Source organism: Gavialis gangeticus, unplaced genomic scaffold (assembly GCF_001723915.1).
Source record: "Gavialis gangeticus isolate Ggan-Ray unplaced genomic scaffold, GavGan_comp1, whole genome shotgun sequence".
In the NCBI taxonomy this organism is placed as follows: Eukaryota; Metazoa; Chordata; order Crocodylia; family Gavialidae; genus Gavialis; species Gavialis gangeticus.
In genome coordinates, this window is record NW_017729022.1 from 109,142,988 (window position 1) to 109,156,325 (window position 13,338).

General features: G+C 43.3%; 1 protein-coding gene across 1 annotated transcript in view; it reads right to left on the bottom strand.

Moving 5' to 3' along the window:
* Positions 1-13,338, bottom strand: part of LRP6 (LDL receptor related protein 6) — a 260,426-nt gene that overhangs the window by 40,861 nt on the left and 206,227 nt on the right. Inside the window, exons 8-10 of the mRNA XM_019515963.1 lie at positions 8,892-9,108; positions 7,412-7,701; positions 5,179-5,405 (exon numbers count right to left, since the gene is read on the bottom strand). Coding sequence (XP_019371508.1) covers positions 5,179-5,405; positions 7,412-7,701; positions 8,892-9,108 — 734 coding nt within the window. The remainder of the gene's footprint in view (positions 1-5,178; positions 5,406-7,411; positions 7,702-8,891; positions 9,109-13,338) is intronic.

The following is a 13,338-nucleotide window of genomic DNA, read 5'->3' on the forward strand; positions in this document are numbered from 1 at the left end:
GGCTCCACAGCTGCTGGGGGGTCTTTGGGGGGCTTCGGGGGAGCGGGGGCACAGCAGGCTTTCACGCGCATGTCTCTCGCCGCTCCAGAGCCTAACTGGGGGTTTTTTCATTGTTCAATATCTTTATCAACAATCTGGAAGATGGGATGGAGTGCACCCTCAGCAAGTTTGCAGATGACACCAAGCTGGGAGTTGTAGTAGATATGCTGGAAAGTAGGGCTAGGATTCAAAGAAACCTAGACAAACTGGAGGACTGGACCAAAAGAAATCTCATGAGGTCCAATAAGGAGAAGTGAAAAGTCCTGCACTTAGAATGGAACAATTCCATGCACTGGTACAGGCTGGGGACCGACTGGCTAAGCTGCAGCTCTGCAGAAAAGGACTTTGGGGTTACAATGGACAATAAGCTGAATATGAGCCAACAGCAGTATAAGCATTGCCAGCAGATCGAGGGAAGTGACTCTTCCCCTGTATTCAGCACTGGTGAGGCCACCTCGGGAGTACTGTGTCTAGTTTTGGGCCCCCCACTACAGAAAGGATGTAGACAAACTGGAAAGAGACCAGAGGAAAGCAATGAAAATAGTTAGGGGGCTGGAGCACATGACTTCTGAGGAGAGACTGAGGGAATTAGGCTTATTTAGTCTGGAGAAGAGAAAATTGAGGAGGGATTTAACAGAAGCCTTCAACTACCTGAGGGTGGTTCCAAAGAGGATGGAGTTAGACTGTCCTCAGTGGTGGCAGATGACAGAAAAGGAGCAATGGTCTTAAGTTGCAGCAAGGGAATTTTACATTAGGTATCAGGAAAAACTCTCTCACTAGGGAGGTAATAAAGCACTGGAACAGGCTACCCGAAGAGGTTATGGACTCTCCATCCTTGGAGGTTTTTAAGACCCAACTAGACAAAGTCTTGGCTGGAATGATCTAGCTGGGGATGGACCTGCTTTGAGAAGGAGATTAAACTAGATGACCTCCTGATGTCCTTTTCAGCCCTAATTTTCTATGATTCTAAGACAAATACTTTAGAACTTCTTCCAAAATTTAAAAACAACATAGCTGTTTAATATTTGAGTAGAGCAGCTAGTTGAAGTTAACACCTTTATCCCATGTCACAATCAGGTTCAAACCAACCTGTAAAGTCCTTTTAGCCTTTAGCCAACTTTTCTCCAGGTTGGGAAGAGTCACTTTACAGAATCAGAGAAAACAGGCTCCAAGGCAGGGTTAACTAAGCAAATAGAAAAATACCTGCCTAACCTGCTCTAAAAAATGTCTAATGACAGGAACTCCACAACCTCTCCAGGTAATATATTCCAGCACTCAACTACTTCAACAATCACAATGTTTTTATTTTGCCTAATGTCTAACCTAAATCTTCTTTGTTGCAGTTTGCTGCCATTACACTTTGTATTACTCCCTGTAGACATCACCTGTTAATGCTACACTTACTCATTTTCTAGTTGAGATAACCAAACACCCTATTCTCCAAATAAAATGCACTATGAACTTCCTTTCTGTTTGGGGAAGAATTTTTTTATCCGCCACAGTCATTTTCTTTTCTCTATTTTAGTTAGTCACTTATTCTTATATATTTGAAGACTGTTATGTCTCTTTTCACAGTTTTCTCTTTAAACTCAACAAAACCATTTCATTTTTTCAACCTTTCTTCACAGATTATGATTTCAAGAGCTCTACTCATTTCTATTACTCTTCTCTGCACTCTCTCAAATAGATCCAGACCTTTCTTGAATTGCAGTACCCATCATGGTCCAGGCCTTACTATTGCTGATAGGGTGGAAAGATTATGGTGCATGGCTTCTGCACAATATTTCCATTTATACATCCCCGCCAGGGGCTGAGTTTTTTGCATGACAGGCTGACACTTGACTCACATTTAGTAGGTAATCTACTATATTTCCTAGATCCTTAATATGCAGAACCTCTGCAGATCAAGACTAATTAAATCTTCCTTTAGCCATCAGAAATGTCTAACAAACCTTCCCCCAATCATCTAGGCATGTGCTGGCTCTGCTTATTAACCATGCCAACGTAGACTTGGGGGAGTGAAGGAGGTTGGCAGAAGGTGGGGGAGAAAAGGAAGAAAGGATACTGATTTATTCCAGGTTTAGCACTGGACTGAGGCCTTTCAGCCCAAAAGGAAATAGAACTTAGCTAAGTTTTGGGACAGAGGACAGCTCTGCAGGATTTCTGAAAGCTCCCAATCATCACCCCTTTCTACCAGGCTCTATGCACAGAATGGTAAAACTACTCAGGATAAAAGACCTAATGGCAAATAAGAATAAGTGAAGCACTATTCTCTGCAGACTTGCTAGCAGTGTTCAGAGACTCTCCAGTACACTTGCACAAGTTAATGCCTTGACCTCAGGCTCCTGAATCCAAGCTCCCAAGCAGGCTCTGTACAGAATACAGTTCAATTAAGCCCTGCTACACCAGTGTGTCACAGTTTTTTGTGCACTACCAGCAGAAGGGCATTGTACCAGGGAGCCGGAGGGCACAAATGGTATATACATCTAACTTAGAGTAGGCCTATCCTGCACTCACTGCTGTGACCACAGCATAGGACAGACATGACTGAATTACTTTAAGAAGACCCTGCAACAGGCTGAGCTGGCTGTGCGGGGGCTGGCAGCTAGAAAGCAGGCTAACAGCTAGTGAGCCAGCTGCCAGAAAGCAAGCAGACCAGCAGCCATGCAGATAGAGGCTACCTCAGAGGACAGCACCAGGGCAGTAAGCTGAGTCAGGGCAGGTGTCTAGGCAGTCTAGCAACAAAGGGCTGCAGGCAGTGGAGCTAAAATGCTGCAGGGAAAGGTAGACTGGTCATCAGGTCCAAAATGGAAACCCCTGCAAGTGGCTGGAAAGCCACCTGACAGGAAGGGGCAGAGCTTAGGAGGCATATAAGGTCAGTGCTTGAGACCCAGGGGCCAGTCTGGCCCTGCAGGTGGCAGGGAAAGGGGCTTCTGAGTAGGATGGCTGCAGGAGAGTGGCTAATATCTGAGCTGCCCTGGGACCTGCAAGTAAGGAATGTATAGCCTCCAGGGTAGTATGACCCAGTAAGGGGAGAATTTTCACATACAGCCAGCGGGCTTGTGTTTATGTTTACACCCAGCATGGGAAGACTTTTGTTACAGGGCTGGCAGGCTTCTGTTTATGTTTGGATTATACTGGTGGACTAAGAGCCATTATAAGGGGGTGATGAGGAGGTCACAGCGGAGCTCCTAGCGGAGCTCCTGAAGAGTGCACTGCAGTTCAAGCCACAGGCGTGCCTGATGAGGAACGTGGGTGTTTTTAGTTCCTCCACGGCCCAGGGCAAGATGCTGACAGGTGAAAACCTAGAGGGTTGAAAGCCTGAGCTAAAAAAGAGAATAGAAGCAGCGTGAAGCCAGGAAGGCTAGGGCTGGAGCCCAGGAGAGGTGAAAGCCAGGGCCAGAGGCCCATAGCCTGGGAGGGGCAAAAGCCAAGGCCAGTGGCCTGGAGCCAAGGATGGGTGAAAGCCAGGGCCAGGGGCCCAGAGCCCGGAGCCCAGGACAGGTGAAAACTAAGGCCAAGGGCCACAGCCCAGGAGGGGCGAGACAAGGGGGGGGTCCCAGGAGCTGAGATCCAAAACAGTGGGCCTTGGGCTATGGGCCCAGTTAGAAAAGAGGCAGAACCTGGGAAGGTTAAGGCTCCAACAAAGGCATAGAGGCCTGGAAAGGCCTGACACTGCAATTAACCCATAACGTCTGAGAGGCATGAGCATGGCTTTAGGGGTGGAAGAAGGCCATGAACAGTCCTTAAGGCAACCAGTGTGCTAGAACACAGATAGGCCCAGGAGGGCACCACTTAGCCCCTAAGGGGCACGACAGGGATTGGCTGGGTTCAGGAGGGACTCAATATTTGATAATAAGCAAAGGCTCACTCTGGGACCCTGGGGCAGCCTCCCTTTTCATAATCAAATTATTCCAACAAATGTGTGGCAGGTGAGGGGAAAGAGAAGTTACCCTAGGAGCCAGAGCAGCGCAGAAGCTGCGCGGCCATCAGGGGTGTCATGCTGCCAGGGTCTGATCCTGTTACAGGCATAGAAGTATAGTACTAAATTCTCTATATTGCTGTAGCTCCTACTACAGCAAGGGTTTTCAACCTTTTTTGATTGGTGTACCCCTGGCAGCCAGTTAAGAAGCACGGAGTCCCCCAGCAGCTGACAGATGAGCAGGGTGGGGGTGGGGGGGAGGGGTATCTCCTAGGGGCATAAAACCGGAATTGCCAGTGGCACACGGCAGCGAAAAGCAAAAGAGAAGTGCTGGCTGTGCCCCCCTGTGCCGCTGCCACATACCCTCTGGGGCCTTCCCAAGTACCCCCAGGGGTATGTGTACCCCTGGTTGACAACCTCTGTGCTATAGCACTGGAAACTAAGAATTTAGAATATCTAAAAATCAGACCTTTAGCTTCTGTGTCTTGTTTTTCCTACCTGTAAAATATGTGCAATACATAACTAGCACACCTCCTATGGGTCTTTGCCAGAAATAATTTAGTTAAGGCTTGTAAAGTATTTTAAAGGGTTCAAGGGATACGCAGATATTAAACACTACAGGTTTTCTCCTTTGTTTGTACTATACATTTAATGGGAACAAGTCCATTTCTCAGCATTTCATCCTGGAGCACAGAACTAACTCTCTTGTTAAGAAATACAGTATGTCACTTTTTGGATAAATGGGATGTACTATTTCCCTCCCAACCAAACATACTCCTTCCCTGCAAAGATCTTTTATACTCAAGCAAATGAGCTTCTCTTCTTCCTTCAAAAGCACACTATGTCATACCCCTTCACAGCATCATGACCTGTGCTGAAGCTCCATTTTAAAAGGAATAACTGTTTTCTTTTCAAAGTTACAAAACTTTTCTAATTAATGAATTCCATAAACTTAAAGCTAACTTAATTGTATGATTAAATTAAAAAACTAAATAAAAATTGCTTTCTAATGAGCATCTCTGATTTTTCAGGACATGAGGAATCTATTTCTAGAATCTTTTTCTCAACTTTCTCCAGATTCCAAATTCCTAGGTTCAATTCCCCAGCTGGATTCTCTCAGGACTTGCATGTGGATACTTCCTTAACATGCCCTACAGAGAATATTCATGCATTACTTTTAAAATGTTCATAAGCACAGGATTAAGTCAGTGAGTTACCCCTCAGCAGGGTCCAATGCCAGTGCCCGGGGACTGTCCAGGTCCTTCCACACCAGCACTTGGCGATGCTGCCCATCCAGTTTCGACACTTCTATGCGATTTGTTCCAGTATCGGCCCAGTACAGGTTCTTCCCTAGCCAGTCAACTGCCATGCCTTCAGGGTAGTCCAACCCGAACTCCACCACATGTTCCAGTGCGCTGCCATTCATGAATGCCCTGCTGATAGTCTGTGGAGATGCAAGGATTCATAGAAACTTTACCAGTCAGTCGCTGGGTCTGAATTTAAAAGCCTGCAGACTTCAAGCATCTTGCAGGGAAGAGGATCATACAATATGCTACATATTTGCTCAAGTGAACAATGCTTCTATTCAGAAGCAATGACTTGCTATACTCCATGAAAATATTGTGTCAATCACAATGGCATTTCACTGGGAAGTAAATGGCATGACTTTAGCTTGGTTCAATTAAGCAATCTACATGGCAAAGTGACATTAACAATTCACTGCCAGGTTTGAGGGGAAATTATTTTGGCTCTTCCAGGCCTATACAGAACCTTGTGTGCTACACTATGCAGCAATATTTCATAACATCATAAAGAGAAGGTTAAGCACAGCTCACTAAGAAGGAGAAAACAGAATGGCCAAAAAGCCAATTGCCTCTGTAATGCTTGTACTTCAGTTTAGAAAGAAAACACTTATTTAAATTAAATTCCCACTAAGGAGAATTTCTCCTTTTTCTTTTGATCACTATTGGCATCATAATTTTTTTTTTTTTTTTTTTTTTTACAATAGATGGGGCCATAATGACATATCACAGTTCCACTGTTCTTTACTGTTGGTTTACACTGACTGTCTAGAAGCTTTAAAATAACAATACTGATAGGCAAAGAAATACTACTTTGTTTTGTCAGATACTAGTTTCCTCCTTGCTGCCCTAAACCCTTACTCACTCTTCGAACACCACAGAAGTTGCCACAAAGTTCTATTTTACCAGGTTTCAAGCCTGAGTGCTTACCTCCAGTGTCAAAGGAATGGAAGGCACAGAATGGAAACTGGTGACACTCAAGTGTCCATCTACACTGCCCCATAAAACAGAGCTGGAGATCCAGGGGTTTTTTTTCATTTCAATCACATTTCAAATTAAAACCAGGAGGGCTGGCCAAACCTCTTGGAAAAACTTTTTTAAAAGAACCTGTATGTACATAACTATGCCATGAAGAGCAGAATACCACAGACTATTATTTGGATTAGCTTCAACACAACTACAAAATTATTACTTTATTTAAAAAAATAATTATCTAGCCCAAAAACTTCTAACTAAATTTGCTGCCCACAAATATGAGACTGTAAGAGGCATACCACAGTTAGACAGTTCCTAAGTTTCTACATCAGTCTCCCAAACTCACTGATATTTTAGTCCATATCTTTTTTAGGCTAGCCTGTAATTTTCACCATATTATGACTGTTATGAGGTAGCCTCCTGCCTAAATGATACTGAGGTGAGATTAATAAACCTCCTTTCACTCCTGACAGAAAGCATATTTGCCACCACAATGTATTTGTCCTCCAAATCTCCCTCAAACTACGGTTTTGCTTAGGGTTCAGTTTTCCACCAAATACTAACTTTTACCATTACTAATCCTTTTTGTGTATGAAAATGTACACTACTGGTTTAAAAATAATGTGCGTCAATCTCTCTCTCACACACACACACACTTTACTATGGAAATAAAATGAATGACAGTGTGCACTGGACCAAAAACCTTTCCATCTGAACTAGATTTCTGCAAAATTTTATATGTATTAGTCAATTCTTAAACTGGAGTAAGGGTACTCAACCCCCAGCCCACAGGACTCCCCAATGATACAGAAATTTTGTGGTGGGGGAGTGATGGCTATTAACATGGCCACTGCTCCCCACAGCCAAATTTCCTAGCCCTGCAGGCCAGATGATATGGCTCTGTGCCTGGGATCCAGCTGGTATGTGCAGGGCTGGGTTGGGGTGGTGGGCCTAATTGCACACGTGGGGCATAGGGCAGATCTGGTGTGATACTGTGACTGAGCCCTGGCCCTGCATGAGCTGGGCCAGATGCAACCCATGGACCAACCCTGCACCACTTGTCCTGGTTATGGGGCCAAAAGATTGGGCACCAACGAGCTAGAGGGTTTGAAGATCCCGACAACAAAAGGACTTTATATCCAATACCAAACAAACTAAGAATTCTTTCCATCACCTTCAGTGAGATGTCTGTCCAGTAAATACGATTGTCTGTCACATCAAAATCCAAGGCAGATGCTTCCTTGACTCCAGTAAGTGGGATGGCAACATTGTTGTTATTGGTTTCCAAAGAGATTCTCCTGATATCTGCTCTCCGTGAAAATAGTAGGAAAGCTTCTGGGACGATGCATGTCTTCATATCACTTATGAGTTCTAAGCCTATGGGGCAGGCACACCGAAGTCCCTGTGGTCTGTATAGGCAGAGATGGCTGCAACCACCATTATCATCTGCACAAGGGTTTGTACCTAATCACACAGCATAAGAAAAGAAAAAGAATTATTTGACTCTGGCTTCATTTTCAAGAATATTCTTGTAATCGCCACAGAAATCAGGAAGGTAAAAAATAATTTAAATATAAATAAATAGGCTGCATCTGTTTTTTCACCTTATAACCTCTGTATGATTAATTTATTTTTGTTGTGGCCTTAACAATCCTTTGGATGATATTCCTTTTACCATAGTTTTGAATTTTAGCACTTTTATTTCTTCGCCCTGCGTAAATGAATTAATTACAACTGAAAAGGAGAAGGGCTGACAGCAGGAAAGCCTGATGGTCTTCATTTCCAGCATAAGCTTTGCATGAACAAGAGTAGCATAGTTTTTATACAGTACTATCCCACGGCTCTGTGCCTGTGGCTGGCATGCGCAGGGCTGGGTGGGGATGGTAAGCCTGATTACTCATGGGGGGGCTGAGGCCAGATCTCTCGCATGAGCTGGATCAAGCCCATGGACCAGATCTAACCCACAGACCAGTGCACATACTTCAGCTTTATCTTATTAGGATTACCTTGAGGCTCAAAAAAGCTTCAGGCTTTATGACCACTTAAACTATCACTTCAGACTGCTAACAAAGCCACTCCTTGTCACAAGTGTGCACAAGGGTTCATGCATATTACAGAAACATTTCTACTAACAAGTGTACTGAAAATACTCAATTCATTTGGTACAGACTAGTATGAAAGACAGCTTCATTTAAACACACCTGACTTAAGCTAGGCCTATCCTGCACTCGCTGCTGTTACCACAGCATAGGACAGACATACCTGAGCTAGCTTGAAACTAGCTAGCTCAGGTATTAATAAAGATTATGCCACAGTGGTAGAGCTTAGAAAAGTCTACACAACTTGACCAAAACAAAATGTAATACTTGGGCAGTTAGCCACATGCAGCCATGACTTGATTGTAACAGACGGAATTAGTCAAAATCTAAACAAGTTGATAACCATGCAGAAATAACCAAGATATCAAGTGCTCAAAGCCAATAAAGGGTATTGCTGTTGTTTTACAAGCTCTTGCCAGCACTGTTAAATACTTTCTTGAGATCCTTTCTTGTGGGTTGGTGGAGTGTATCCAGACCTGGAAAGAAAAACAGTTTCCCCATACAGATGCTTAAGAAGCTCATTTTCCCCTTTTTTGTGATTTTTCACTCACTCACCAATGATCTGATGGACATTTGTGGCTTTCAGACCCATTAGATCAGGCAGCTGGTCTATGATGATTTCCCTTTCCGCTGTACGCTTATGCACTCGCTCAATGCTGCGTCTTTGCCAATCTGTCCAATAAACATAGTCTCCCAGCAAAGTGAATCCGAAGATGTGAGGCAACTTGTCCTCCACCAGAACCCTCCTACCAGTGCCATCTGAATTCATGACCTGTGCATACACATAATAGCAGGGACACTGGGATGAGAAACTGCCCGAATACATGCAGAATAATTTATTTGTATATAATCTCATGATTAACAACTACATTAAGCATTGCATATTTAATTTTTATGACTAAATGAAGAATAAGAGTAATTGAAACTCTACTAAACTAGATACAGAATAATCAAAGACAGACTTTTGGCAAAGTGTCCATCACTCAAATCCACACAGGCCCCTTCGTGTCTAATGATATCTGCATAAATGAAATCCAGATAAGGAGACCGCAAGGTGGGGTTCCAATTCAGCAAGTCCTGGAATATTTCTTTTGTGATCCAACCCTGGGCATATCTTTAATACGTAAAGCCTACCTCTTTCCTTATCTCCCTTCCTGCAATAACTTGATTGCTTCACTTTTAAATGGGAGGCAGTGCAGTTTGGAGGAATGATGACAAATTTAAAAGCGGGGATGTCCTTCATTTTAAATTGGCTTACTATACAGTAGTCAAGAGTCCCTTTCAAGACAACTTCATCCAGACTGGGACTGATGATAAAAAGGTGATAATTCTGGGTATCAGAGGATCTGTGTCAAGAACCATATTTGCATTCCTGACAACTATATTCTACATCTTCTGTACCTGAAAGGTCATGAATAGGCAGTGCACCATCCTGTAGCTTCAATCAAAACACTTTAATTTGCATTTTTAGTTTCCCTTCCTGATAAAATTGGGTAAATATTACCTTCCTCAAAAGAGCATTGTAAGGATTAATGAATATACTTACCACAGTCAAATATACTACAACACTGTATAAATGCCAAGTATGACTATTTAAAATATTAAAGGGATGTCAGGTGAAGGAAATAACCCTTTTAAAAGATGTTTCTAAATTAACATAACACTAAAGTTACAATGAGTACACATCATAATTATGTGATGCTGAGATTTCATGAGACCTAAACAATGTGTGAGGAGAGATCACTTCTGAATTGTACTACACTCATCCTATGTGTTCGTTCAGAATAAAAAGAAATGTTTTAGGAAAGCCTTTTCCTTTACCTTGCCGGCAAAAAATGAATAATGCAAAATCCAACAGCATTCATAAAGTGAGTATGAATGTATTAAAATATCTAGATAGAAGATTGCAACATGTCAGGAAGCTCCTTCTGGAAGCTAGCATTACCCAAGAGATTGTGATGCAATGTCTTTGTTTAGAGAGGTCTGAGAGTGGGCAAAAAAGAAACTTTAGAAACACATTAACATACTGTTTTTAAATCTTGGTACCCCACCCTTTCTTTCTTATGGTTATCTAGACCAGTGGTTCCCAACCTTTTTTATACTGCGGACTGGCAAACATATTTAAATTTAATTTACATGTTTAAAATTAAATTTACGCATTTAATTTTTACATGGTGGGGGGGTGCAAGGGTTGGATTGGGTTGGGGTACCATAGCCATGGGCACCAGGGGACCCTGCAGGGGAGGGTGCTGCACAGGCAGTGGACTGGGGGACCCTAATGGAGCTGCCCAGGAAGAAGGGGCTCTGCTGCCTTCCCAAGGAGCAAGCAGAGTAGCCACCTCCCTGCCCTCCACCTCAGACATTTCCCCGCCTACATTCTCCCGCTCCCAGTCACCGGCAGGGCTGGGGGTCCTGCCTGGCCCAGCACAGGCCCTGGTACCTCCTGCGTGGGCAGTGCCTCACCAGGCGCAGTGGGAGCGGGACAAGGCACAAAGAGCTGGCTGCCTCCCTCCCAGGGCTGCCCCGCTGCCCAGCTTTAACCCTGCAAGTGACTGCTGGCAGCCCGGCAGCCAACCCTTCGTGGCCCAGTGACTGGGAACCTCTAATCTAGAGCAGTGGTTCTCAATCTTTTCAGACTCAAGGCACTCCTTGTCTGACTCGAGGTACCCTTCCATAACTTTTGTGAACTGAGCAGCACCCCATTCCAAAATCTAATTATTACAGGGCTTACCTCCAGGCAGAGGGGGCAGGCAGTGGAGGTGGGGGAACAGCTAGGCAGGGAGTGGCTTGGCCTGCCCTTGTCTGCTTAACTCCTCACACATGAAGCCAGAGCTCATCTGTTCATCTCCTGCCACGGCCCTTATCTCTTCACACTTCCAGCCTCATCCTTCAAAGGATGTAGGGGCATGGGTACCCTGGCTGAGAATCACTAGTCTAGAGGCTTAGCATTTCCCATCTTCTCCACCTCAACCCAAAGACCTCTGTAATTACAATGGCCAGGATCTATCAATGCCAACACATTTGCCTGAAGGGACACTTGTGGTTAGGATTTACTAGCACTTAGTGATAAGCAAGGCCCAAGATGGTATCAGATGGCAGGGAAAGGAAAAGCAAAACGAGGATTCAAACCCAAGGATGTTTGTGGGTGATATTTTATATTGCTTGTTGCATATTTTCTGAACCATCATAGCTACAATATCACTCCAACATGATTTAAACCCAAGTCTTTCTTGGTACAGGGCAGAGTCTGCTAAAATCATGCCAAAATCTCCACATGCAATTTTTTTCTGCTCAGAAGTATTTGTTGCAACTGGTTTTATTCAATTTTAACCAGCCAGCAAGCCCTCCCTTCATGAACAGAACTGTTATAAAAAACAAGACAAGTTTTGCATATTCACTAGCTTCCAATGGGCCCCTGGTCTTCTTTAAGGAAACTTCAAACTTACTCTGTGAAATGGTTATGTAAAAAGGTTTTTTAGACTGTTAGCATACATTGTAGATTTATACATGTGTGCATATGCATCAACAAAATCATTGTGCTTTGGAAGATTTATTTTGCTTTTTGTTTTTTAAAGTATAACAAGCACACTTTTCTAGACTTAGTTTTGTATTATGGCACATATAACATCCTTGATCTGCACCTTATGCTTGTCACATTGTCTTCCAATTACAAATCATTTTACTGGACTCAAGGCCCAGTAAAAATTCCAATTTTTTGCACCTTCTTTCAAAAGCAGCTCAGTTATTCCACTTGCATTTCAGAAATTTTCAGTACCTGTAGACTGTCTCTCAAGCTCTAGCTGTCTGGCTCCCCTGCGTTCTGTTGTGACAAATAAGGTTCCTAAACAAAAGACTGACACTGAACTGAAGAACCATGAAGTGGCTCTAAAAAATGTGCTGAAGGTAAGTTGTAGGAAAACAAAGGAATCTTTCTGCTGAAGCTCCCAGTCCCTTAATCTATTTAAGTTCCTTAATCATCAGCGCGCTTTAAAAAAAAATACAATAATCTACAGGGGTAAAGACAGTACCCCCCAGGCTCAAATAAAACTCATCACCCCAATTTTATTTTACCACCATCTTGCTGACCTTCACAGTTCTTCTAAATCTCTGTTCTGACTTCATCTTTCCTCCTTAAACCAAAAAGAGAAGAGCCATTTGTAATTGTGTGGGGAACATGGCAAATGAGGGAGGGGACAGGCAGCCCAGCAAAAGATACACAAAGAAGAAAACAAAGAAGTAAATTGGGCAGAGAGTAGAGAAAAGCAGAAAGCAGAGCAGCAGATCGGTCAGGGACATGGGATTAGACTGGCACTTGGGAAGGGTGTGGGCTAATTTGGGACCTGTTTGCAAAAGGACTGTCCCTTCACCAATGGTTTATAATATTAACATTTGTCCATTAGGAGCTGGAGTGTAAGCAACAACTTACATCATATGAACTGAACTGTCACAGGGCAACATGTTGTCCCATACTGACCTCAGCTAATTTCAAGAAGTTTTAAAAATATCCCTATCTGTAGTTCACAAAACAAACATGAACCAGCATGAAGCACGAAACAAAATAGTATGGGATGCAGGGATGATGCATATAACCTTCACAAAGGGAGACTACAACCCTAATCAATTCATTCCAGAGGATTTTAACATAATCTCTTCCCTACTGTGAAATTCAGGTAACAAGTCCCAGCTGAGTTTCCTTACATATGAACTATCCTACTGCCCCCCAAAATGGATTAGCCAGTCAAAATGACAACCAGCATCTCTGAATCCCTATTTGAGGAGTTCACCTTCTAATATGAGCCAGTGCCTCCAGTGATGTGTGCTGCTTTAACCACAGTGTGGTGTGAATTTCGCGTTTTGAGGCCATTTAAAATACTGTAAACCCACAGCGAGAATACAGACTACAATAGGAAACAGATGTAGCTTAACCACAAACACTACCTTTACTGTAAAGGCAACTAGTTCCATGCAAAAAAAAAAAAAAAAAAAAAAAAAAAAAAAAAAA